The 27,470-nt window shown below is 44.7% G+C and overlaps 1 protein-coding gene across 2 annotated transcripts in view; it reads left to right on the top strand.

Moving 5' to 3' along the window:
* Nucleotides 1–27,470, top strand: part of KYNU (kynureninase) — a 244,663-nt gene that overhangs the window by 154,106 nt on the left and 63,087 nt on the right. For both annotated transcript variants that reach the window (XM_073634233.1, XM_073634234.1), the window contains exons 9-10: nt 2,401–2,499; nt 10,650–10,723. In XM_073634233.1, the coding sequence (XP_073490334.1) occupies nt 2,401–2,499; nt 10,650–10,723 (173 nt within the window). The remainder of the gene's footprint in view (nt 1–2,400; nt 2,500–10,649; nt 10,724–27,470) is intronic.

The following is a 27,470-nucleotide window of genomic DNA, read 5'->3' as shown; positions in this document are numbered from 1 at the left end:
TATTACCTTGTAATAGTAGCTGTGTCTACTATGCTGCAGATTATGTATCTGCACACCAAGATTCAAATATGAATACGCATGACATTTGTATTCAGACAATATTTGCTTATCCTGAAATTCAGCTTTAAAACTGGCAAACATTTCAAATTCACCTTACAGCCATGGTGACAGATTTCTGGTGGTGTTCTATACACAATCTGGTACAGTGATCCATTCACTTAATGGATCACTGTTTTTACAGAAGTCTAAACAGAACCTAGTTTCATAGTTTGTACTGTTGAATACAGACACCAGTCTATCCAGTTCAACCTATGTGGGTGTATCTATGTCTCTACCACTTCCCATATCCCTGTATATTGCATTCAATAAGATGCCCATCCGAAAGTTTTTTTAAATTGGCAACACTTCCTGCTGAAACCACCAATTATGGAAAGGAGTTCCACATCCTTACTGCTCTTGTCAATAAGCTCTTACGTAGTTTAAAGTTAAACCACTCCTCGTTTATCTTCATTGAGTGGCCATGTGTCTTCTTGAGTGACCTGAGGCTGAATAGTTTCCTCCCAATGTTGGAATCACCATATATTTGTATATCACTATCATATCCCCTCTTATGCATCTTTTTTCCAGGGAGAAGTTTAATAACATAAAATAAAATAAGGATGGGTGGTGGATGGATATTTATTTAACCACAGATATTATGGGCTTTTCTTCTTTTTTTTTTTTGCACATGATTAATGGAAGTTGAATCCTAGTTATTGTATCTTGTTGATTGTTTACAGTTTACAGTGCACATTTTGTGGTGAAGCACTTTTTGTAATCGTTCCTCATAACTGAGGTCCTCCAGTTAGCTGACCTAACAACTGAACTTTTGCTTTCTTCATCAACTCCTATTGCACAATTATTCATTTTTGTATTACTTGCTTCTCCCTTTTAGATTGTAAGCTCTCATGAGCAGAGCCGGCCTAAACCTATTCTATTTAATTGTATTGTAATGTAAGATTTTATGCATTCCCAGTTGTCTTTAGATGTATGCTAATGAACCATTTTATCTTTGGAGATGATTTAGTCATTATATACAGGGGTGCGGGAGATGCAGTGTTTATCTTATTACAACACTGGAACTGATTGACTGGTTACAGCTGCCTTTTCCAAACCTTATTTTTAGATGGAGAAACCCTCAAAATAACTTTCAGGTCTCAGGGAACCCCCACTAATAATTACAATATCTACAGCTTCTGGTACATTAGTGTAGTGCTCAAAGTGAAATGTGCTTTTTACATTGGTGGTCAGTAAAAGGGATAACTCCCTTATGCCGCGTACACACGACCAGTTTAGCCGTCGTAATAAACTCCGACAGTTTCTCAGACGAAACTCCGACAGAATTCCATTCAAGCGGTCTTGTCTACACACGGTCAACCCAAAGTCCGACCAAAGTCTGACCATCCAGAACGCGGTGACGTACAACACTTACGACAGGACTAGAAAAAGGAAGTTCAATAGCCAGTAGCCAATAGCTTCCGTCTCGTACTTGCTTCAGAGCATGCGTAGTTTTTGGTCCGTTGGACCAGCGTACAGATGATCGGTTTTCCCGATAGGAAAAATTTAGAACACGTTCCATTTCTAGGTCCATCAGATTTAAAAAAAAAAAAAAAGTCAGATGAGGCCTACACACGATCGGTATATATATACGATGAAAAGCTTCCATCTGACTTTTTCTGTCGGACATTTTGCTCGTGTGTACGCGGCTTTAGAACATGTTCCATTTCTAGGTCCGTCAGATTTTTAAAAAAAATAGTCCGATGAGGCATACACATGATCAGTTTATACGATGAAAAGTTTCTGTCTGACTTTTTCTGTCGGACGTTCCGCTAGTGTGTACGCAGCATTACAAATAGCTAAAAAAGATCAATGGTGTGGCAAAAAATGATCATTGCTCATGGAAACCCCTAGCAACCTCTGGAGGAACCCTTTGGTTCCACAGAACCCTGGTTGAGAGAAGCTGGGTTATCACAGTCCAACCCCCCCCATTCAACAAGGAGTTTGAGAAAGTTACTAGATTAACCTGTTTCAATATTCAGAATATTAAGAATAGAAGTAAGTAAGAATCGTCAATCAAATGTTTCTAAATTTCAATTTTTTCTCAACAAAACTGAGCTTTATTTTAAAATATTGTTTATTTATAATGATAAAAAAATTGAAAAGGACCTTCCTTTTCAAAATACTGTACAATGAGCTAGAACGTAATAACTTCAGCCTCCTACACAGAAAAGAACGTGAGCTATAGTTTGCATGTAGAGGAGAGTTCATTGCATTGCTCATGGTTAATCACAGATCCTAAAGAATCTCTAACAGTTCCTTGTCATTGACCCTATGAAATAATCAGAGATGTGCTTTCTTCAGGGATGTTATGTCGGCTTTGATTTGGCCCATGCTGTTGGCAACGTTGAACTGCACTTACATGACTGGGATGTGGATTTTGCCTGCTGGTGTTCCTATAAGGTATTTCAATCATTAATGTATTCATTGTTATTTTTTATAATTAACCTTCCCATAATCAAGTAGCCAGACACTTTTTTCATTTTGCATCCTTCCTAAAATGGATCTAGAAATCTTTACATATTTCATGAAACTTCTGGTGGGCGTCTTACTGAATTCCAGGTACATACAGATTTAAAATACATATATGGGAGCTGTTTTACCTGTCCTAAGATTTTTATTTCTGCCCATCCAGTCATAGGATTGATTGGCTGTGTAACCCCACACTGGCAGTGGAGGAGACCTGATATTTTTTCTGTTACAGTTCAGTAATGCTTACAGGTCTACTGGACAGTGAAGGAAAATAAACAGATGGATAGGATCATCTCTGACAGTCTGAGCTCTCCTCCTATTAGCATGCTCCTTGTGCTGCAGCACTACTGAATGGCTTTTTGTGCTTCTTCTCTCTCCCCTAGCCTGAGCCCTGCTGTACAGGGGCTGCAATAGGCTAATACTAGGCCAATTCAGGTACTTACATTGCAAAGCCAAACTGCAGGAATTATCTTTTTTTTCCTCTTTATTGGTCTAACTTGGTTACATTTATTTCCTTATATCTCCTATGAGTATATATAGTATAGCAGGGGTGCCCAACCAGTGGTCCACGGAGCCCTATGATGTGGCCCGCGACCTCCTGCTCTGGGATGGTGAGTTGGCAAGCCCAGGTCGCGGGTTGCCAACCTGTCATCCCGGGGTATCAGTGTTTAGAATGAAGCCAGCTGTAGAGGAAACAAGCAGCTGTGGAGCAGAGCTGCATAAGCTGCTAAAAAAATAAAACAGAAGGGGATCTGTCCCCTTGTATCTGGGCGGATCGGCTTGGAGGGCCCATAGAGTACATCGGGCTGTGTCTGCTCTGCATATGCAGAGTGGATACAGACCTGTCATCTGCCGCCGCTCAATCCACCGCACAATATGGCTCGCAACCGACTTAAGTCGCTTAAGTGGCCCTCGCTCTTTAAAAGGTTGGGCACCCCTGTAGTATAGGGTGAGCAGACATTCCCGGTTTCCTGAAATTAGGGACTGTCCCCGGCAAACAAATGTCCCCGATTTCGTCAGACCTGCCAGAAAAGAAAGAGAGCTGGCGGTGTCTATGCCCATCGCTTGTGCACCTCAAACTGGTTACCTGGAAGCCACTGGGTGTGCAGACCACTGAGCCCCCTGAAATGCAAACCCTGCGTTCACCCACTGATTTGCAAGTTACCTGTTTGAGGTGCATGAGGGATGGCCGTAGACGCCACCAGCTCTCTTCCTTTTCTGGCTGGTCCGGCTCCAGATCCTGACAGCCTATACCATCTGTTGCACTATGTACCCCTCCTGCCCCCCCCCAGGCAATTTTACAGGTTTTAACAAGTAAGTGTGCAATTTATTTTTGAATAAATGTGCTATACACTGATATTGCACCCTTGCTGTCTGTTCTCTTTTATGAAGTATATTAAGCCACATTTAAGAGCATAAGGTAAGTTCCTAAGTCTGTGAAATAATGAAATAATGCTACAGCTTTACCATGTTGGCAGTGCAGTACTGTCACGCAGGCAAGTGCAGAATGTGAAAGCTTATCTGCTCCCCATACCATCGGTCGCACTTTACAGGTTTTAACATGTAACTGTGCTATTTTACTTTTGAAATGTAATAATAAATTGACCCTGTGCCATTGCTGTCTGCTGTCTTTCATGTGTACGTGAATGGATGTACCCCAGATCTAAGACAAGTAGCAGCAAGATTATTTTCCTGACTTACCCTCACCAGAGACATTGGACTTTTTGTATGAACTTTATTCCAGAGTGCTGGGCTATATGATGCTTTCATTTACATATACACTATATTGTCAAAAGTATTGCGACACCTGCCTTTACACGCACATGAACTTTAATGGCATCCCAGTCCTAGTCCGTAGGGTTCAATATTGAGTTAGCCCACCCTTTGCAGCTATAACAGCTTCAAATCTTCTGAGAAGGCTGTCCACAAGGTTTTTAGTGTTTAGGAGTCCTCCAATCCAAACTCGCTCATCCATGTCTTTATGGACCAAAATCATTTGTTGGAGGTGGGGCTTATGGTGTAGGATTGTTTTTTTGGGGGTTGAGCTTGACCCCTTAGTTCCAGTTCATGTACATGTAAAGGCAAGCGTCACAATACTTTTGACAGTATAGTGTAGAGTGTGTTGCTGTGTATACATCATATACCAGGAATGTTTTTTGCAGCCTGGCAAGGTAAAAACACAGCTATGAACTAACATACAGTAAATGGGATTCTCTCCTAGCCCATAGATGAAGCCACAGACTCTCCAGCTGCTCTATCCATGCTAGCTTGAAGCATCTCTTCCCAGCAGAGATGAACATAGAATCCCTCTGGGCTTTGGCTTAGTACACAGCTCTGTAAAATCCTTTCATCAACAGGTGTTCATTAGAGATCAGCAAATATTCAAAAAGCAGCTTTGCCAAAGATCCACCTGTTCTACATCTGAAACCCTCTTCATCAGTTGGAACTTGTTTGAGGAGTGGAAGCTGGGCACCCATGTCCCTTTATTGCCCCCCATTTAGCATCTGTTCATCAGTCTGTTCCAATAAGGCTCTGTATAAATGCTGCCGGCATATCCTATCATACCGTACAGGTGTAGCAGTCCATTTGTTACAGTTTTTTACAGCACCGTGCAAGCAGCTATTTAAAGAACCACTATTCTGAAAAATACAGTATTCCAATAACTGTGTGCATTTAATACCTGCAATGATAATAATGGGTAAATGAGTTCCTTTCCCCATTTCAAAGACCATCATTTCAGGATTTTTTCTACAATTACTTGCAGATCAAGCTGTGCAGAAAAAGTGACAGTGACAGAGGATTGGTCTATGAGGCCAGGTTCGCACTTGTTGATTCTTTAAAAAGTGATCTGCAGTGGTTTGTTTTTTCAGAGCGCAGCTAAGCAGCCACCATCAAGCATTCAGGAAGTTATCCTGCCTCCCCCTGAATGGCCGTTTATTTTTGTGAATGGCAATGTGCTGCAACTGCAAGCAAGTGATGGTGATGGACAGGTGGTGCCACCTGTCAACTCAACATGCTGCATTAAATTTGCCCAATGGTATTGCCCAGAGTAGGGATGAGCTTCGAGTTCGAGTCGAACTCGTGTTCGACTCAAACATCGGCTGTTCGCAAGTTCGCCGAACAGCGAACAATTTGGGGTGTTCGCGGCAAATTCGAATGCCGCGGAACACCCTTTAAAAGTCTATGGGAGAAATCAAAAGTGCTAATTTTAAAGGCTTATATGCAAGTTATTGTCATAAAAAGTGTTTGGGGACCCGGGTGGGGCATGGGAATTCCCCACAGGGGAACCCCGAACCAAAATGTAAAAAAAAAAATGAGGTGGGGGTCCCCCTAAATTCCATACCAGGCCCTTCAGGTCTGGTATGGATATTAAGGGGAACCCCGGCCAAAATTAAAAAAAAAAAATGACGTGGGGGTCCCCCTAAATTCCATACCAGACCCTTCAGGTCTGGTATGGATTTTAAGGGGAACCCCGCGGCAAAAAAAAAAACGGCGTGGGGTCCCCACAGAAATCCATACCAGACCCTTATCCGAGCACGCAACCTGACAGGCCGCAGGAAAAGAGGGGGGACGAGAGAGCGCCCCCCCCTCCTGAACCGTACCGGGCCACATGCCCTCAACATTGGGAGTGTGCTTTGGGGTAGCCCCCCAAAACACCTTGTCCCCATGTTGATGAGGACAAGGGCCTCATCCCCACAACCCTGGCCGGTGGTTGTGGGGGTCTGCGGGCGGGGGGCTTATCGGAATCTGGAAGCCCCCTTTAACAAGGGGACCCCTAGATTCCGGCCCCCCCCTGTGTGAAATGGTAAGGGGGTACAAAAGTACCCCTACCATTTCACTAAAAAACTGTCAAAAATGTTAAAAATGACAAGAGACAGTTTTTGACAATTCCTTTATTCTTTCTTCTATCTTCCTTCATCTTCTTCTTCTGGTTCTTCTGGCTCTTCTGGTTCTTCCTCCGGCGTTCTCGTCCAGCATCTCCTCCGCGGCATCTTCTATCTTCTTCTCCTCGGGCCGCTCCGCACCCATGGCATTGGGGGAGGCTCCCGCTCTTCTCTTTATCTTCTTCTCTTCTTCATCTTCTTCTTTTCTTCTCTTCTTCTCTTCTTCATCTTCTTCTCCGGGCTGCTCCGCATCCATGCTGGCATGGAGGGAGGCTCCCGCTGTGTGACGTGTCTCCTCGTCTGACGGTTCTTAAATAACGGGGGGTGGGGCCACCCGGTGACCCTGCCCCCCTCTGACGCACGGGACATGACGGGACTTCCCTGTGGCATTCCTCGTGACGTCACAGGGAAGTCCCGTCAAGTCACCGTGCGTCAGAGGGGGGGCGGGGACACCGGGTGGCCCCGCCCCCCCGTTATTTAGGAACCGTCAGACGAGGAGACGCCATCACACAGCGGGAGCCTCCCTCCATGCCAGCATGGATGTGGAGCGGCCCGGAGAAGAAAATGAAGAAGAGACGAAGAGAAGAAGATGAAGCAGAGAAGACGATGAAGAAGAAGATGAAGAAGATGAAGAGAAGAGCGGGAGCCTCCCCCCATGCCATGGGTGCAGAGCGGCCGGAGGAGAAGAAGATAGAAGACGCCGCGGAGGAGATGCTGGACGAGAACGCCGGAGGAAGAACCAGAAGAGCCAGAAGAACCAGAAGAAGATGAAGGAAGATAGAAGAAAGAAGAAAGAAGAAGCATTTAAATAAAGGAATTGTCAAAAACTGTCTCTTGTCATTTTTAACATTTTTGACAGTTTTTTAGTGAAATGGTAGGGGTACTTTTGTACCCCCTTACCATTTCACACAGGGGGGGGCCGGGATCTGGGGGTCCCCTTGTTAAAGAGGCTTCCAGATTCCGATAAGCCCCCCGCCCGCAGACCCCCACAACCACCGGCCAGGGTTGTGGGGATGAGGCCCTTGTCCTCATCAACATGGGGACAAAGTGTTTTGGGTGGCTACCACAAAGCACCCTCCCAATGTTGAGGGCATGTGGCCTGTTCGGTTCAGGAGGGGGGGGCGCTCTCTCATCCCCCCCCCTTTTCCTGCGGCCTGCCAGGTTGCGTGCTCGGATAAGGGCTTGGTATGTATTCTTGGGGGGACCCCATGCGTTTTTTTTTTTTTTGGTGCAGGGTTCCCCTTAAAATCCATACCAGACCTGAAGGGTCTGGTATGGAATTTAGGGGGACCCCCACGTCATTTTTTTAAAAAATTTTGGCCGGGGTTCCCCTTAATATCCATACCAAACCTGAAGGGCCTGGTATGGAATTTAGGGGGACCCCCACGTCATTTTTTTTTTTAATTTTGGTTCGCAGTTCCCCTGTGGGGAATTCCCATGCCATTTTTATCAATGAACTTTTATGTGTATTGTCGGACCGGCAATGCAATAGCCGCAAGTAGTTTTAAATGGCTTTTTTCCTTTGAATTGTCATTTTGCTGTCAGACTGTTCTAAACACGGGAAACATGCGCCCCTTTACAGGCATACTATAGACACCCCCCAGCTACGAAATTTAAAGGGATATTACACTTTTATTGTTTGACTTTAAGCATTATTAAAATCACTGTTCCTGAAAAAAACGTCCGTTTTTAAAACTTTTTTTTGCATTGATCCATGTCCCCTGGGGCAGGACCCAGGTCCCCAAACACTTTTTATAACAATAACTTGCATATAAGCCTTTAAAATTAGCACTTTTGATTATTCATGTTCATGTCCCATAGACTTTAACGGTGTTCGCGTGTTCGAACAAACTTTTTTCCTGTTCGCATGTTCTAGTGCAAACCGAACAGTGGGGTGTTCAGCTCAGAGCCCAGAGCAGCTCCATTCTCCTCTTCTTGGGTCATTCCTGGCTACCCCTCCCACTGAGTGCCCCCATGGCATAGCTGCTTACTATGGCGTCACTCATGCTTGATCGCTCTCACGCCCCTCTATGTGTGTCCATAGACGCACAGAGTGTGGCTCTGCCCCACCCCCTGCTCCCTTCTCGCTGACTGTGATTGACAGCAGCAGAAGCAAAAGGCTCCTATTGCCGTCTTTGAGTCAATGAGGAAGGGAGAGAACTGCTGCTACTGTGCCCATCGATGGCTCGAGATCAGGCTCGGGTAAGTATGAGGGAAGTGAGAATGAGGGGAAGGTTTTTTACCTTAAATAGAACTATAGGCAACATATTTTTTTTTATTTTGTATAGAACAAGGGAGGGTTTTAACTCCTTTAAGATTTTTTTTTTCGCCATCTGTGTCCCATTGTGGAGATTTACCTTCACTCCCTGTCCCACAGCCAAACAAGAAATGAGCAGAAATCCCATACAAATAAAGGGAATTCCTTGGGGGCCCCCAGGTCACTAATGTAACCATTAGAAGATTTCCCCTCTATTACTTTTCTGGGGACTACCCAAAATTTGGGATTTTCTTTCACTTTTAATGATAATGATAAACAGGACAAATAGACAGGAACAGCCCAGGATTCAGTGACCCCTGGCAAATTGTCATTCGACCCCCAGGTTGAGAACCACTGGTCTAAGGGCTAATCCACGTGTAACGAGCCCCTTGCTCGCTCGGTTCCACTCTCCCGACACTCCTCTGCAGCTATTGGATCAGATTGCAACGTCTGATGGTTCGGTCATCCAATGCTCCGGGATTAGAACTTCAGCTATGTGCCGTTCTAACCCAGTTGTGATAACTCAGAACAAACACCAGGCAGGCTGTATGTAAGTTCAAACAGGAATCTATCTTTATTGACAAAATACAGGCTTTTATACACTCAAAGTGTAGGTGCAGACCTCCTGCTCATATTACTCTAACAATACAGCTGTAACCTAATTAACCTAATTTACATGAGCTAATTAACTAATCCCTTTAGACAGACTAGATGACTCAGACATGACCGTTAGGCCAGACTGGCCGTCTTGTAGTTCAGAAAATCCAATCAACATTATCACAATCAACATAGACTCTTCTTCACACAATAGCAGAGTTAATTAACACAAATAACAATGGGGATCTAATGACTCTTAGATCCCATAGTAGACTTATTTACAATACACATTTTAGCAGACAATAGACTGACAGGTGTTGGAATTTACATCAGCATCTCCTAACAGTATCTGTCCCAGCATTATGAATCAGCCACTATTCCAATATGGCAAATCCAGGGTACCCAGAGTCTGTGTGTCCTGGGGGACCAGGACCCGAATCCACAGTAATACCACCTCAAGAGTCCCCAGGCATACAGCTCACAAAGAGCACCGTTCCCCCAAATGCAAGGGCCCCCGATCGATCGGCAAGAGGCTAGCATACAGTCCCCTCCAAAAGTCTCTCTCCCGGCTAGGTCTGTCACACCACGCTTAAGTGTTCCATTGTGTTGCATATTGCACACGCGATAATTCTCGTTATAGCATGCATTTTTGTGGGCTGCCTTAATGAAGCCCATTCTTAATTAATTCCAATGCAGCGCAATAGATAAAAAGTGTGTATGACCTTTTTTTGAAACACACCACAATGCGCAGTATATGCGTTGCAGTGTTTGTGATACATTGTGCTCTTCTGTACAATGTGTTGGGTACCATTGACCACGCATGGCACTGTAGGACACCAAACATAAAGCAGGTTCCTTGCCATGCACGTTTGAACATGCCATGCCAATGCACAAGTATTCACACCTGTTAGATAGGAAATGAGGGCAAATATCCCCAAAGGTAGCTACAGATTACAATATAAATATGCACCAATGAAGGAGGCACCAGACCAAATGATAAGAGTTCAAATTAATTTGTTGGTTTACAATAAATAAGCAGTCTAAGCATTTCAGGGACCATAAGAAACTCCCCACTCAAATAAAATAAGAAGCTTTAATGGACTTAAAATAGGGCTTTCCCGTGTGTATCTATGTAGGGAAGCTAATTGCTGGAGTAGGAGAGTTACTAGCCAGCAGCATCTGTGCGACCAATCAAGGTAGGAAGCTTGGATTCATTTTTTATTCTACAGTAGAAACATGACACTTTTCTAAACCAATAAAATGTTATCAGAGGAAAGGTCTGGGGGTAAATTCTATAACTGTGTTATCAATGCAATTATCCTATTTTTTTGTTGAATTTTCAGTATCTAAATTCTGGAGCTGGTGGACTGGCTGGAGCTTTCATCCATGAGAAACATTCCAGTACTATCAAACCATCGTAAGTACTAGATAAGGACCGGCATCTACCAAAGGAACTAAATGGATGGGAAAATCATTTAATGTATATCTAATACAAAGTATTAAAAGTTAGACGAATTTCCCAGTTAGTTGTCACAAGAACGTGTGTCTCCTGTTTTGGGAACAATTGTAAAATAATAGATTTCTCATCACCGTCTGTCTTTGTGACAAAGCTCACCAGGAAAAATAGAGAAAGGTGAATCTTCCATGGAGTTGGGGGGCAGGCAGCAATATAATCCTGACAGGGTTCCATAAAATTAAAAACACTCTATGAATGGGGGAGGAGAACCTTTTATCCATCCACCTGTCCTCCATTCATAGAGCGATGTTCATTGAAGGAAGCTATAGTACAGATTTTATGAATTGATCAGGCCTAGTTGGAGGGGCCAGCAAGGTGCCATACAGAGTTTCCTGAAAACATCACAGCACCCTGCCTTAGTACTCCCCTCAAGAACCCCTAGCCCCAATGCAAGCTTTTGGCTGGCTCTTTGAAGGAGTTATTCAAATGACAAAATACCTTCAGGAGTGGGTGTCAGTCTGGAAGAGTGGACGTTCCTAGACAAGAAACATCTGCATGTAATGTTGAGTCTCCATTCTCCATGATTAATGAAAGGGGCGGCCAGGGACAGTAAGTCTGGGGAGGAAAGGCCTAAATCAGGGGTGTCCAACCAACGGCCCAAGACGGCTATGAATGCATCCCAACACAAAATTGTAAACTACTTAAAAATGTTGATTTTGTTTTTAAAACTTTTTTGTAAAAATGCCTTTATACTTAAGCCTTGTACACACTAGCAGTTTTTTTTTCGTTCAGTGCAGCAGGGTTGAACGAAAAGAAACTGAGAGCTCAGGAGAAGCCACTGTACTAATGTAGTAGATACCATAGTTCTACTTAAAGGCAATTTGCAAGTTTCTCCAGAGCTTAGTACATGAGGTAAAGTTTCACTTTACAAAGAATACCCAATCACATGCAAGGAAAAAAAAAACAGCATGTTTGCTTGGATGATTGGATGATGGAAGTCAGCAGAGCTTCCCCTCATTTACTAAGCTCTGGAGCAACTGTACTTGCAAAGTGCACAGTCTATGGGGGAGATTTAAAACTGGTGCACACAGAATCTGGTACAGCTATGCATGGTAACCAATCAGTTTCTAACTTCAACTTGCTCAATTAAACTTTGACAATTAAACCTGGAAGCTGATTGGTTTCTATGCAGAGCTGCACCCGATTCTGTGTGCACCAGTTTTAGTAAATCTCCCCCTATGTGCCTTTAGTAAATCCACCCCATTTCATGTAGTAAAATATATTTATTTTCTCCTGTCATTTCTCCAGACTTTTTTTTGTGTATATACAAGCATATACATCATTTGCTGCAAAAAAACAAACAAAAAAAAACCCATCACTCCAAACATAATACAATGTGCATGCATATCACAATGGTTTAATCCCTTGTTAGAACAAATGTCATATGTAGTGGGGATACTATACTTTTTTAACAATTATTTTGTGATATCTTCCCACTGACACCACTGATCTTTTTAGCTATCTGTAAGGGACTAATTCTTCCCAATAACCACACGTGTAAGGAGCATTCTTCCCACTGACCATTACACTAATGTATTCATGAGTTGTAGATATAGTCATTTTAGCAGGGGTTCCCTGAGACTGGAAAAAATATTTTGAGGGTTCCTCTGTGTTGAAAAGGCTGCACGATAGTGTAACTATAGGAAACACTTTTTTTTTTTTCATTTTGGATAGCGTACGGGAGGGTTAGAACACCTATCAGGTTTTATTTTTTACTTTTTGCCATCTGTGCCCCCATAATAATGGGGACACAGATGGTAATAATGGTACACAGCAAAGGAAAATCGCTGCTCCAGGTGAGAAACTCCAGGCACAATCAATAGTGTGAGACGCCTCAAATGGGTGCAAGCCTCGGCTCACCTGCCGTAGAAGACAGAATAAGGAAAGAAATTGGCTGCACACCAACATTCTTGAAGTCCATTTATTGAATGTTCCATACAAATAATGACACACACCACGGTTGCAGGAGCCGGAAAAGAGGTGGACTAGTTTTGCACAGCTACACTGTGCTTAATCATGAGTAAGCACAGTGTAGCTGTGCAAAACTAGGCCTCCTCTGTTCCGACTACTTCAACCGTGGTTCAATAAATGGACTTCAAGAACGTCAGTGTGCAACCGATTTCTTTCCTTATTCAATGATAATGGTAAACGGGACAAATTGGACTTAAGTGAACGGTGTTGTTTTTGATACAACACATGTGTCCTGTAAAAGCAGCATCCCTTTGATTGGTATCCTAGTCACCTTTTTTTCTTTTGTATTATTGATACATATGATGCAGGCACTGCATTGACTTAGTGAGTTGCCATATTTCTACGGTTTTAAACAGTTTACTTCTTTATTAGCAATATAAACTGACAGAGGTTCTAATTCTTCTCAAGTGTATCCATCCTACTGTATATTGCATGAGAAAATACAATGATTGCATGAGATAAATACCGCATGTTTTGATAAAATACCACATGCCTTATTTTAGTAGCTTTTTTTGTGAATGCCAAAAAACTTTTAGAAAAACGCTATGGGGTTGATTTACTAAAACTAGAGAGTGCAAAATCTGGTGCAGCTGTGCATGGCAGCCAATCAGTTTCTAATGCCGCGCACACACGACCGGACCTTCCGGCAGAAAAGGTCCGACAGAATCATTTCATCGGACATTCCGGTCATGTGTGGGCTTCATCTGACCTTTTCTTTCGAAAATTCTGACGGACCTAGAAATAGAACATGTTTTAAATCTTTCCGACGGAATCAATTCCTATCGGGAAAACCGTTCGTCTGTATGCTATTCCGACGGACCAAAAACAACGCAAGGGCAGCTATTGGCTACTGGCTATTGAACTTCCTTTTTCTAGTCCCGTCGTACGTCATCGCGTTCTAAACTATCAGACTTTGGTGTGATTGTGTGTAGGCAAGTCCGTTTCAGCGCAACTCCTTCGGAACTCCGTCGAAAAAACCGTCAGAGTTCATTCCGCCGGAAAGTCTGGCCGTGTGTACGCGGCATAACTTCACCTTGTTCAATTAAGCTTTCACAAAATAGCTGGAAGCTGACTGGTTTCTATGCACAGCTGCACCAGATTTTGCACTCTCTAGTTTTAGTAAGTAAACCCCTATGAGCTATTTTACTGCAAATTTTAAAGAGGAAAATACCACTTTGTGAATGGAGGGAGCCCTCTGACATTTAAAATGATGTGTCAGCCAAAATTTGTTAAAGCGGCTGTATACCGCTGGACTGTTTTTTTTTTTTTTTTTCACCTGCAAGTTTAAATCATAATGTGCTAGTATGCATCGCATACTAACACATTATGTAAAACTTACATTAAAATGAAGCTGTTCCAGCGCCGCAAAGGCTCCCATCTTCACCCATCCTGCTTCCGAGTTTGCGGGGTCCGGCTCTGTGACTGGCTGGAGCCACGATGACGTCGCTCCCGCGCGTGCAAGCTAGAGCCGCCGTTTACGGCACAGGGCACTGAGGGAGCAGCACGGGTGGCCATTCCTTCAGAGTACATGCGCCAGTGATTTCACTGGCTGCATGTAATGTAAATATCTCCTAAACAGAGCACGTTTAGGAGATATTTACACTACCTATAGGTAAGCCTTATTATAGGCTTACCTATAGGTAAATGTCAGCAAAGGAAGTTTACTTTACCAGTAAGTTTACTAAAACCACTAACTGTAAAAAAAAAATAAGAAAAAAAAAAAATGTCCAAATTGGTACGAGAATATAAAATTGTGTAGAAATGACAACTACATGTTGCCTTCTTATTCTGCACCATACAATAGCATTATATTCTTTTAAAAATGAGGATAAAATACTTGTATATAATTTCTATTCCCCTCAATTCATCATTGTGCAACATGCATCTGATAAAACCTGAAATGTGTCATAACATATCCCTGAAGGAAGTAATAATTCTACACCTCGGTAACATACGATGAAAGGTCATCTTCTCTTTGTGAATTGCATTTCAACCATATTTCATCTTTCTGGTTGTTAAAATAATGACTGTGTAATAATGTCTAATATGTTTGTAGCACCCTCTAGTTAGGTAAGTGCTAAAGTGAGGATTTTTTTGTTGGCAGAGTAGGTAAATTTAGGCAGGCCTAGCTGGTTACTAGGCCTGTTTGTTTTCATTCTGGGCTGGGAGTGGCTCAGGGTAGCAGCTGGTGACTCACAAGCCACATCACTTTACTGTCACCTCCCTCTTCCGTCTAGAAAGTGCTAGAAGGAAAGGAGGGGAGGAGAGGTGGGGCTGCCTGGGATATCTTATGGAGCCTTGACCAATCCCCAACTTGGATTGGCAGGGGGCAGGCCTCCTTAAATACTTGGGGTCATCCCAGCTGGGAGGAGTTGTTGGGTGGAAGAGCTGGAGTGAGAAAGTGTGGAGGCTGTCGGGGCCCACAGGGAGCTCCCAAGTCGGGGGGGAGGGTGACCCTGGGCCGGTGCTCCGGTTCATTAAGGAGTAGTGATGAGATCCTGGAAGGTGAGGCACATGACAGAGCAAGTAAAGGACAGCAGGAGAAAACACTTCTAAGCGTCTCCAGGCCAGACAACTGGTTGCAGCCAGGAGGGCTGGTGAGTGAAGCACAGTCAGGAGGACTGGGGAGGCACGCCTGAGAGAACTGGGAGATTTCAGTTTGAGATGGGTGCAGAACCAGGAGTGAGGGCCGTGGGAAGGGCAGTGGAAAGAGGTCATTACAGCCAGGCTGCTGGCAGGATCTGAAGAGGGCTATCTGGGAGTGGTAGCTGAATGGAGGATGGCTAGCACCTGATCTATTTCTACACCACAGGGGCCCGAGGTCCCTGCCCGCAAAACGCAGTTCATTGAGGCCTAGCTGAAGCAGTGTCAGGTCTACCCATGTGGCGCTAGCTGGTCTGGAGTGTAACAGCTAGCTGGCCTGGAGTGTAACAGTCTGCAGCAAGGGAAGTGCTGTGGAGTAACAGTCTGCAGCAAGTGTTTTTGCTAGAGAGAAGGTTGTGTAGAAGTGTATATACTGAAGTGTATATAGAAGTCCCAAGCAAGTTTGCAGTGAATTGTCTGGGGCATCCTGTAATTCGCCATTTCCCATCAAAGTTTAATCCCTTCAAATAAAAAAAAAAACAAAAAAAAAGCTTATGTACTGTTCTATGTCTCTGAGTGACTGAGAGATGGGTGTCTGGCTGGCAGGGGACAGGTGAACCACTACATTCAGCAACCCCTACGGGGGCATTGGCTACATGTTATTATACTGCGACTTCAAAAGCAGATATCATTTAGCTAAAAAAAAAAAAAAAAAAAAGCATTATTGAGTTTTCTGAATTGACTAGCTTTACACAGCAACTACATGATGTGTGATATAAATGACATAAGTGAGCAAAGTCAAGAAATAAAAGCTTTGTGAATTGACCTTATTGTGTTAAATATGTTTGTCCTAGCTGGTAAAATTGCACCGAGAGTGGAAGGTAGTAAGGCAGAAACATTGTGCAATAGGACTATGCAGTAACAAAGGCTGCATAGATAATGATCAATTATAGTTGTTCCACTGTGCATTATACTGGATGTGATTACACACTATTCAGAGTCAAGGTTTGAAAAACATTAAAGTATATTTCCACTCTTGCAAAAAAACTGGGATAACACCTACTTTATATTTGTTACATTTTCCCATCAACAAAGCACAAAAAAAAAAAAAAAAAAAAAGTTGAGTTGCAGAAGACATTTTATGTGCTTTTTACTTGCTTACAAATCTTACTTTGCTTTCCCCTGCTCTGTAATGTTAAAGAGGGGATTGGAGTTTAACATAATTATGTAAACAGTTTTTAATGTTTAACATTTTTAACCCCATCAGTGCTGTGCTAGCAGATCTTATTACCAGTTGTAAACTAGATTGAAACACTGTCTGTGTTGAAGATTTCAAGGCTTGAGTTCTGCATTGTATGCTAATGCACTTTTAACCGGTTCAATACAGGGCATTTTCATCCCCTTCCTTCCCAGGCCAATTTTTAGTTTTCAGCGCTGTCGCACTTTAAACGACAATTGCGCGGTCGTGCGATGTTGTACCCAAAAAAAAATTGACGTCCTTTTTTCCTCACAAATAGAGCTTTCTTTTGGTGGTATTTGATCACCTCTGCGGTTTTTATTTTTTGCGCTATAAACAAAAGAAGAGCGACAATTTTGAAAAAAACTAAATATTTTTTACTTTTTGCTATAATAAATATCCCAATTTAAAAAAAAAAAACAAATTTTTTCCTCAGTTTCGGCCGATACATATTCTTCTACATATTTTTGTTAAAAAAAAAATCCCAATATTGATTGGTTTGCGCAAAAGTTATAGCGTCTACAAAATACGGGATAGATTTATGGCATTTTTAAAAAAAAATTATTTATTTATTTTTTTTACTAGTAATAGAGGCGATCACAATTTTTTTTCGTGTCTACGACATTATGGCGGACACATCGGACACTTTTGACACATTTTTGGGACCATTCACATTTATACAGCGATCAATGCTATAAAATTGCATTGATTACTGTGTAAATGTGACAGGCAGGGAAGGGGTTAACCACTAGGGGGACACAAGGGGTTAATTATGCTTCCTAAGGGAGTGATTCTAACTGTAGGGGGTGGGGACGTACAAGGGGAGGAGACCGATCAGTGTTTCGCTGTACTGGGAACACAGATCGGTCTCCTCTCAACTGACAGGATGTGGATCTGTGTGTTTACACACACAGATCCACGGTCCGGCCCGGTTAACGGGCAATCGTGGGTGCCCGGCGGACATAGCGGCCGCCGGGCGCACGCACCGGGTCCCGAGCAACACGGCGGGCGCGCGCGCCCCCCTAGGCGACTGGGAAGCCCAGGCCATCATATGACGTCCACCCAGGATGGGAGATCCCATCTGTGGATGTCATTTGACAATGGCCGGGTAGGGAAGTGGTTAAAAAAGCTGTCCCTCACGTGCATCCCTAAAGCCGGTCATAAACGTTCGAATCTCGGCCACTTCAGCAGGGACTGGCAGGGATTCTGACCATAAATGGGCAGGCTGAATGTACCCAAGTTGAGCAATCGATCAACTTGGGTTCAACCAGCCTGTCAGATTTTCCATGTGATTATTGCCAGCCGCTAGCAATAATAGCTCTGTGTTCTCCCAGCTGGGGCGGCTCCCTCCGTCCCCGTCAGGAGAACACAATAGCTCCTTTGGAGGGGTTCCCCATCAACACTGACTGTGTTGACAGGGGAATCAAACAATTTTTTTTTCTGCAACCCATGGTTGCTGGAAAGAAAATCACTCCATCTATGGTCGGCTTAGCTTTGAATCGCCGTTAATTCTAAGCAATAGAAGCTGCCCATAGAGCCCTTTGTACAAACCTCTTTCAAAGAAACAGCCGAAAAGGTAAGAAGTACGTTATTAAACTAGAAAAGCTGCAATTTCTGGGGAAATTGTGTGAAGTGGTCTTGCCTCCACCAGTAGTCTACAAGCATTATCAAGCCTAGCAGATGAAGGTATGACCACATGCATTTGGAGGTCTCAGCATCTTGACGTAGAATGGAGATGAAGGTGTGCTATCTGTGTGATGACAATCAGTGTTTACAACCACTGTTTCCTAGCAACGCTCATGCCCTGTTTATGCTTCACAACCACTGCTCAATACACAATACACAGGACCATGATAGCTGTAATAACTGTGCAGTACTTCAAACGGTCGTATTTTAAAAACTATAAATCCTACAGCGAAGATCTTTATATTGTGAGAATCACAAGACCCAGACCTAGATTTTGATGCATAGTATGTCTCTGAAATATTAAAAATGAAGGCACAGTCGCAGTTTAGATATTGCCCTTCAAATTTGAAGTGGCTAGAGTGGCGTTTCAATGAATGTCAATGGACGGCGTGAGTTGCAAACAAATGGTCATATTGTGAAAACTATCAGGACTATGGCTTAGCCGTGGACATGTTTAGTGGCAGCAGGGATAGCTGAACGTTTTGATATAAGATTTGTGTAGGTGAGCTTGATAATGAGGGAGTGGTGGCAGTTTAGAAATCATGTCCTGATTTTTCAGCTTTTGTCCCCTCCCACTCTAGTTTTGAACATTTCCCCATTCATTCCTATGGGACAAATTTTGCCGCAAAAACAACGATATTTCGTGAACCATCCAGCAAAACGTTCCACAAAGTAATAGCACACCAATCAGGAACAATCCGCGCGTTTCAGTATATTACTTGTCTATGTAGTGTAAAAACTGTGGGAGGAGTTAGGGTGGTAAATTTGGCTATAATAATATATATGTGAGATAACAGTAAGTGGTCTTGCTATGCAAGAACACTTAATTATTTTAGGTACACAGTGTGAATGACAACATATAACAAACTGGAGAGTAGGGATGAGCCGAACACCCCCCGGTTCGGTTCGCACCAGAACCTGCGAACGGACCGAAAGTTCGCACGAACGTTAGAACCCCATTGACGTCTATGGGACTCGAACGTTCGAAATCAAAAGTGCTCATTTTAAAGGCTAATTTGCATGGTATTGTCCTAAAAAGGGTTTGGGGACCCGGGTCCTACCCCAGGGGACATGTATCAATGCAAAAAAAACTTTTAAAAATGGCCGTTTTTTCGGGAGCAGTGATTTTAATGATGCTTAAAGTAAAAAAAAAAAAAGTGAAATATTCCTTTAAATATCGTACCTGAGGGGTGTCTATAGTATGCCTGTAAAGTGACGCGTGTTTCCCGTGTTTAGAACAGTCCCTGCACCAAATGTCATTTTTAAAGGAAAAAATCTCATTTAAAACTGCTTGCGGGTTTAATGTAATGTCGGGTCCTGGCAATATGGATGAAAATCAGTGAGACAAACGGCATGGGTACCCCCCAGTCCATTACCAGGCCCTTTGGGTCTTGTATGGATATTAAGGGGAACCCCGCACCCAAATTAAAATAAGGAAAGGTGTGGGGCCACCAGGCCCTATATACTCTGAACAGCAGTATACAGGCTGTAGGTTTGTTGTAATTTTGAACGGGTACATTTTTAACGTGTTTAGCTCCAGCCAAAAAATCTTTTTTAAGCTTTTTGGAAAACATAGGGAAGGGTTATCACCCCTGTGACATTTGTTTTGCTGTCTTTCCTCCTCTTCAGAAGATTTCACCTCACTTTTTGTCCCAATGGATTGGAAAGCATCAGTGGAAAGGAGAAATGGTTTTCCCATATTAACTCTTACAGGAGAGAATTTCCCTTCCTAGGGGTAGATTTATTCTCACTTCCTGTTGTCTCCTTCCGTTTGCAAGTAGGAGTCGTTTGTAAGTTAGTTGTTTGAAAGTAGGGTCCTGCCCTATATACTCAGCAGAAATTTGGGCCTTAGGTGTTGCTGTGGCCACAACACTGTAAGCCCTCACAGGGCTCTGCTGTGAAATATTAGATCAAGAATTGTAATTACATGCCCCTGTTGAACAGGAGCTGAAAAATTAGGCCTTAGGCACTGGTGCTGGTGCCACAACACTGCAACCCCTCACAGACACTCTAGTTGGAATGCAGGAACGAGCCCTGCTGCAAAGTATTGCATCAAAAATTGTAATTACACGCCCCTGTTAAACAAGGGCTGAAAAATTGGGCCTTAGGCACTGGTGCTGGTGCCACAACACTGCAACCCCTCACAGACACTCTAGTTGGAATGCAGGAACGAGCCCTGCTGCAAAGTATTACATCAAAAATCGTAATTACACGCCCCTGTTAAACAGGGGCTGAAAAATTGTGCCTTAGGCACTGGTGGTGGCACCCAGAACCAAAAATGTTCTTACAAGCTATCAGCGTGATGATTGAGGAGGAAGAGGATAATTACTCAGGGATAGTCACTCAGCATCAGCATAGGCAGTCTTTGAAGGGATCTGAGATTTCAAAAAAAAACTTGGTTACATCAGCATCAGGTGCTTGGTAGCTGGTGGTGATCCAAGACTCATTAATTTTTATGAAGGTCAGTCGATCGACCGAGTCAGTGGACAGACGCACCCTGTGATCGGTTACCACGCCTCCAGCAGCACTGAATGTGCGTTCCGAAAGAACGCTGGATGCAGGACAGGCCAGTAGCTCAATCGCATACTGTGCAAGCTCTGGCCAGTGATCCATCCTCAAGACCCAGTAACCCAGAGGATTTTCGGTGGGAAAGGTGTCCAAGTCTGATCTTGCCCCTAGGTATTCCTGCACCATGTAAAACAGACGCTGGTGATGGTTGCTGGAACCGATCATACCTTGGGGCTGCGGACCAAAAAATTGTCTGAACGCATCGGTCAGACGGCCACCTTCTCCACCGCTCCTTCTTTGACTGACCGAAGCCTCAGCAACACGTTGTCCAGAAACAGGAGTTTGTAACCTCCCAGTCTCTGGGAACGCGTTGCACAGACCTTTCTGCAAGGCCTCCCGAAGATGTTTCATCCTCTGCTCCCTCTGCGATGGCAAGATAAGGTCCGCAACCTTACCCTTGTAACGTGGATCAAGGAGGGTTGCCAGCCAGTATTGGTCCTTCTCCTTGATACCACGAATACGAGGATCCTTACACAGGCTTTGCAGGATCAGGGAGGCCATACAGCGTAGGTTTGCTGAGGCATTCGGTCCGGAGTCCTCTGGGTCACTAAGGACAACATGGTCCGCAGCCACCTCCTCCCAGCCACGTACAAGTCCATGTGTTTCTTGGGACTGATCCCTTAAAGACTGCTGCTGATGCTGAGTGCCAGGCTCCACCTCCATACTGACACAATCTTCCTCCTCCTCCTCCTCCTCTTCCTCCTCGTCCTCTTCCTGTGTGATCGGCGGGCACGCAGGAACACTGTCTGGATAAAGGGGGCCTTGAGAGCTAAGGAAGTCCTCCTCTTCCTGCCTCTGTTCTGCCTCAAGTGCCCTGTCCATTATTCCACGCAGCCTGTGCTCCAACAGGTGGACAAGGGGGACAGTGTCACTGATGCATGCACTGTCACTGCTCACCATCCTCGTGGCCTCCTCAAATGGTGACAGGACAGTGCATGCATCCCTGATCATGGCCCACTGGCGTGGGGAAAAAAAACCAAGCTCCCCTGACCCTGTCCTGGTGCCATAGTCACACAGGTACTCATTGATGGCCCTCTGCTGCGTGTGCAGCCGCTGCAGCATGGCCAACGTTGAGTTCCACCTGGTGGGCATGTCACAGATTAGGCGGTTCTTGGGCAGGTTAAACTCCTTTTGGAGGTCCGTCAGCCGAGCACTGGCATTATATGACCGGCGGAAATGCACACAGACTTTCCTGGCCTGCCTCAGGACATCCTGTAAGCCCGGGTACCTGCCCAAGAACCGCTGCACCACCAAGTTAAGGACGTGAGCCAAACAGGGCACATGGGTCATTTGTCCCTGTCGGAGGGCAGAGAGGAGGTTGGTGCCATTGTCGCAAACCACCATTCCTGCCTTAAGTTGGCGTGGCGTCAACCACCTCTGAACCTGCCCCTGCAGAGCTGACAGAACCTCTGCCCCAGTGTGGCTCCTGTCCCCCAAGCACACCAGCTCAAGCACCGCATGGCATCTTTTGGCCTGCGTACTTGCGTAGCCCCTTAAACGACTACGGAGCACAGCTGGTTCCGAGGAAGAGGCCATGGAGGAAGAAGAAGAGGAGGGGGTGGAGGAGAGAGGTGTGTCACAATCATTAGCATTTTGGAGGCGTGGTGGCGGAACAACCTCCAACACTACTGCACCTTGTCCTGCATCCTTCCCAGCTGCCAGCAGAGTCACCCAATGCGCCGTGAAACTTAGGTAACGTCCCTGTCCATGCCTGCTGGACCATGAGTCAGCGGTAATATGCACCTTACCGCTGACCGCCCTGTCCAGCGAGGCATGGACATTGCCTTCCACATGCTGGTAGAGAGCCGGAATCGCCTTCCGTGAGAAAAAGTGGCGTTTGGGTACCTGCCACTGAGGAACCGCACATTCCACAAACTCACGGAAGGGGGCAGAGTCTACCAACTGAAAAGGCAGCAGTTGAAGTGCTAGCAATTTTGCCAAGCTAGCATTCAACCGTTGGGCATGTGGATGGCTGGGAGCAAACTTCTTTCGGCGGTGCAGCAGCTGGGGCAGGGAAATTTGCCTGGTACAATCTGACGTTGGTGTACCAAAATCAGATTGCCCACAAGTACGTGGCTGTGACACACCTAATTCTACACCTTCATTCCTCTCAGTGCAGGTCTCAGAGAGGACTGAAGGTCTAGTGGGGTTGGAAATCTCAGCTGATGAGGAGCAAGCAGAGGTCCTCTTTGTTCTTTGGTGTGGGTCTTTTAGATACGCTTGCCAACGAACTGCATGGCAGGTCAACATATGTCTGGTCAAGCATGTGGTACCCAAGCGGGAGATGTTTTGGCCATGCGAGATACGCTTGAGACATATGTTGCAAATAGCAGCGGTGCGATCTGATGCACTCGTCTCAAAAAAGGCCCACACCAAAGAACTTTTTGAATAACGCGCAGAGACTGCAGCGCCCTGCACATGTGGAGCTTTGGGGTGTGATGCAGTCAATGTGCTGCCCTTAGGCTGGCCCCTGGAGGGCATCCTGCCTCGTTGGTGATGTGCCGCCTCCTCCTCCTCCTCCTCCTCTCTCCTATCAGGCACCCACGTTGAGTCAGTGACCTCATCATCCCCTCCCTCCTCATCACTGGAGCAAACCTGGCAGTATGCTGCAGCAGGGGGAGCATGACTGCCAGATTGCTGTCCTTCTTGGGCACCCCCTCTGTCCGTGCTCGTGTTACTGCCTTCATCGAGCTCAGTATCATCATCAGAGCCTTCCAAACGCTGGGCATCCTCCTGGAGCATGTACCCAACACTGTGGTCAAACAGTTCGAGGGACTCCTCAGGAGGACATGGTGGGGCTAGGGAAGGAGTCACTGATGACATTGAGCCGAGGGAAGAGGCCGCTGCTTTGCCAGACAAAGTACCCTGGGCATGGGTGAGAGAGGATGAGGAGGATGAGGACGGCTTGGTCATCCACTCGACCAAGTCTTCCGCATGTTGCGGCTCAACATGGCCAGCTGCTGAAAAAAAGGCCAAGCGTGTCCCATGGCCACGTGCTGATGAGGATGCACCGTCTCCACGACCAGCACTAGACACAGAGCCTGCTTGCCCTCTCTTATTGGCTTGTGACTGTCTGCCTCTCCTTCTTGGCCTTCCAGACATACTAATAGCCTGTAGCTGCACTAAGCTGGGATATATATATATATATATATATATGTACTGATACTGCAGCTAGCAAAATCAACTGCCTGCCTGTAGTATGAGAACACCACCAACCTTCTACAGGTAGCTTTAGCTGAACACTGTGAGGTGGACGCACCCCACTGACTTGTAGGTTTAGCAGAACACTGTGAGCAGGACGCACTGCACTAACTGTAAATAGTCTAGCTGCCTGACTGTGGTACTAATAGGATCAAAAGAACACCAGCAATTTTCTTCAGGTAGCTGTATTTACTGTAACAAGACAAGCCTGCCTGTCAGTAAGAAGATAACAGAAACGGATCTAGCTGAACACTGTGAGCAGGACGCACCCCACTAGCTTGTAGGTTTAGCTGAACACTGTGAGGTGGACGCACCCCACTAACTTGTAGGTTTAGCTGAACACTGTGAGCAGGACGCACCCCACTAACTTGTAGGTTTAGCAGAATACTGTGAGCAGGACGCACTGCACTAACTGTAAATAGTCTAGCTGTCTGACTGTGGTACTAATAGGATCAAAAGAACATCAGTAATTTTCTTTAAAATACTGTAACAAGACAAGCCTGCCTGTCAGTAAGAAGATAACAGGAACGGATCTAGCTGAACACTGTGAGCAGGACGCACCCCACTAGCTTGTAGGTTTAGCTGAACACTGTGAGGTGGACGCACCCCACTAACTTGTAGGTTTAGCTGAACACTGTGAGCAGGACGCACCCCACTAACTTGTAGGTTTAGCAGAACACTGTGAGCAGGACGCACTGCACTAACTGTAAATAGTCTAGCTGCCTGACTGTGGTACTAATAGGATCAAAAGAACACCAGCAATTTTCTTTAAAATACTGTAACAAGACAAGCCTGCCTGTCAGTAAGAAGATAACAGGAACGGATCTAGCTGAACACTGTGAGCAGGACGCACCCCACTAGCTTGTAGGTTTAGCTGAACACTGTGAGGTGGACGCACCCCACTAACTTGTAGGTTTAGCTGAACACTGTGAGCAGGACGCACCCCACTAACTTGTAGGTTTAGCAGAACACTGTGAACAGGACGCACTGCACTAACTGTAAATAGTCTAGCTGCCTGACTGTGGTACTAATAGGATCAAAAGAACACCAGCAATTTTCTTCAGGTAGCTGTATTTACTGTAACAAGACAAGCCTGCCTGTCAGTAAGAAGATAACAGGAACGGATCTAGCTGAACACTGTGAGCAGGACGCACCCCACTAGCTTGTAGGTTTAGCTGAACACTGTGAGGTGGACGCACCCCACTAACTTGTAGGTTTAGCTGAACACTGTGAGCAGGACGCACCCCACTTACTTGTAGGTTTAGCAGAACACTGTGGGCAGGACGCACTGCACTAACTGTAAATAGTCTAGCTGTCTGACTGTGGTACTAATAGGATCAAAAGAACACCAGTAATTTTCTTCAAAATACTGTAACAAGACAAGCCTGCCTGTCAGTAGGAATATAACAGGAACGGATCTAGCTGAACACTGTGAGCAGGACGCACTGCACTAAATGTAAATAGTCTAGAAGATAACAGGAACGGATCTAGCTAAACTGAATACAGTGTATATATATATATATATATGCAACACCTGGGATGCATATATATATACACAATACACTTTAAGTGCAGCTAACTGACTGACTGTCCTGCCTAATCTAGCTAACTCAAATGAAATGACACTGTCTCTCTCTCTCTCTCTAAGCACACCGGAACACACTGCACAGGGCCGCCGTGCAGGCGGCCTTATATAGTGTGGGGCGTGTACTAAATCCCCTGAGCCATAATTGGCCAAAGCCTCCTTGGCTTTGGCCAATTATGGCTCTCTGTTAAGGCGGCGCTGTGATTGGCCAAGCATGCGGGTCATAGTGCATGCTTGGCCAATCATCAGCAAGCAATGCACTGCGATGCACTGCGCAATTCGGCGAACGATCGAACAGCCGATGTTCGAGTCGAACATGGGTTCGACTCGAACACGAAGCTCATCCCTACTGGAGAGTACTAAAACTGGAGAGTGCAAATTGTGGTGCAGCTTTGCCTAGAAACCAATCAGCTTCTAGTTTTTTTTTTGTCAAAGCTTAACCCCTTCACTCCTAAGGGTAAAACAAATGTTAATGCCTAAGCACAAATTAGCAATTTTGACATGTGTTAGTAAAACCATACATATCATCACAACTACTTTGTGTATCCAGGTGGAATATATATACCTAGATATAATTCATTTGGTGGTAAATGGTAATGATATCTCCTGATATTTTTTTTAATATCAGAGGAAAAACTGTCCCAAAATTGTAAGAATATATATATCCAAATTAAATTCCCCTTCTCTGGGTGATCGCAGCGATATAACCCCTGTGTATGCTGGTTGTTATATGTACAGCCCAAAAGCAATAGTGCTCATTTTGCTTTGACAATGAAACTAATTAAAAAAATGTTTTTTTTTTTTTTTTTAAATCCTGCCCAAAATATACTGACCTTGACTTTGGACCCTTATTTGACCAAAACACTAACCCTAGCACTGACCTAGATCAAACTTAGATCTAACGATTTTTTGTTTATTTTATTTATTATTATTCTTTTTTTTTTTTTACACACAGCTTTTTTTTCTCTCTCTGCAAAGGAGAGAGAGTGATACAATGTATCTCTCCTCTTGATTAACAGAGAGAGAAACACAGGGGCAAGCTCACAGTAACTGACCACTTTGATAGCCAATCAGAGGTTATCACAGTGATCAGGTGACTCAGAACTGGGAGTTCCAGGTACCAATTGTTAGAACGGGACCCCGGACTCCTGCTGATTTCCTATCTCTGTGCTGGGACTGCACTGAGTGGCGTGCTCCCAGCACAAAGACAGATACATACATATGCGGCCCCACGAAAAAAATCCCTGTCCATTGGGGCCGCATATATGCGTACTGTCGGTGTGAAGGGGTTAATTAAAAAAGCTAAATTTATAAGCTGATTGGCTAGCATATAAAGTTGCATCCGATTTTTCAATCTCCAGTTTTAGTAAATCAACCCCAATGTGTGGTTTAAATTAAAAACAGAAAAATCAGCACAAGGGACAAAACAAGCCTAGTACACACCGCCCGAATGCCGGCTGGCAAAGGCCAGCTCAATAGAAACCGGCTGACATTTGGCCCGTGTGTACGACAGCTTCTGTGGAAGGCTCATGCCTGAAAAGGTAGAGAATGCTGACCAGGGTGTTCTGGTGAGGGGGTTGTCCCCCTCCCAGAACACAATAGCTCAGCAAGGGACATCACTGTACTAACTTCGGCTCCAACCTGAGCTGTCAGTATTGTGTACGAGGCTTTACGGTCAGTAGGATGTGTCCCTTGTGCTGGTCTCTCTTCTTTTAGTAGAAATTCTTGTCTTCTCCTGCCCCTGGCGTCATAATCTTCAGATGTGGCAGTAGTTAATCCAACTAAAGGGTTGTCACAAGCCCTCATCAAGAGAGCCT

Source organism: Aquarana catesbeiana, linkage group LG06 (genome assembly GCF_042186555.1).
Source record: "Aquarana catesbeiana isolate 2022-GZ linkage group LG06, ASM4218655v1, whole genome shotgun sequence".
Classification (NCBI taxonomy): Eukaryota; Metazoa; Chordata; class Amphibia; order Anura; family Ranidae; genus Aquarana; species Aquarana catesbeiana.
Note: the sequence above shows the minus strand (reverse complement) of the source record. Positions and strands in the feature narration are given on the sequence as shown.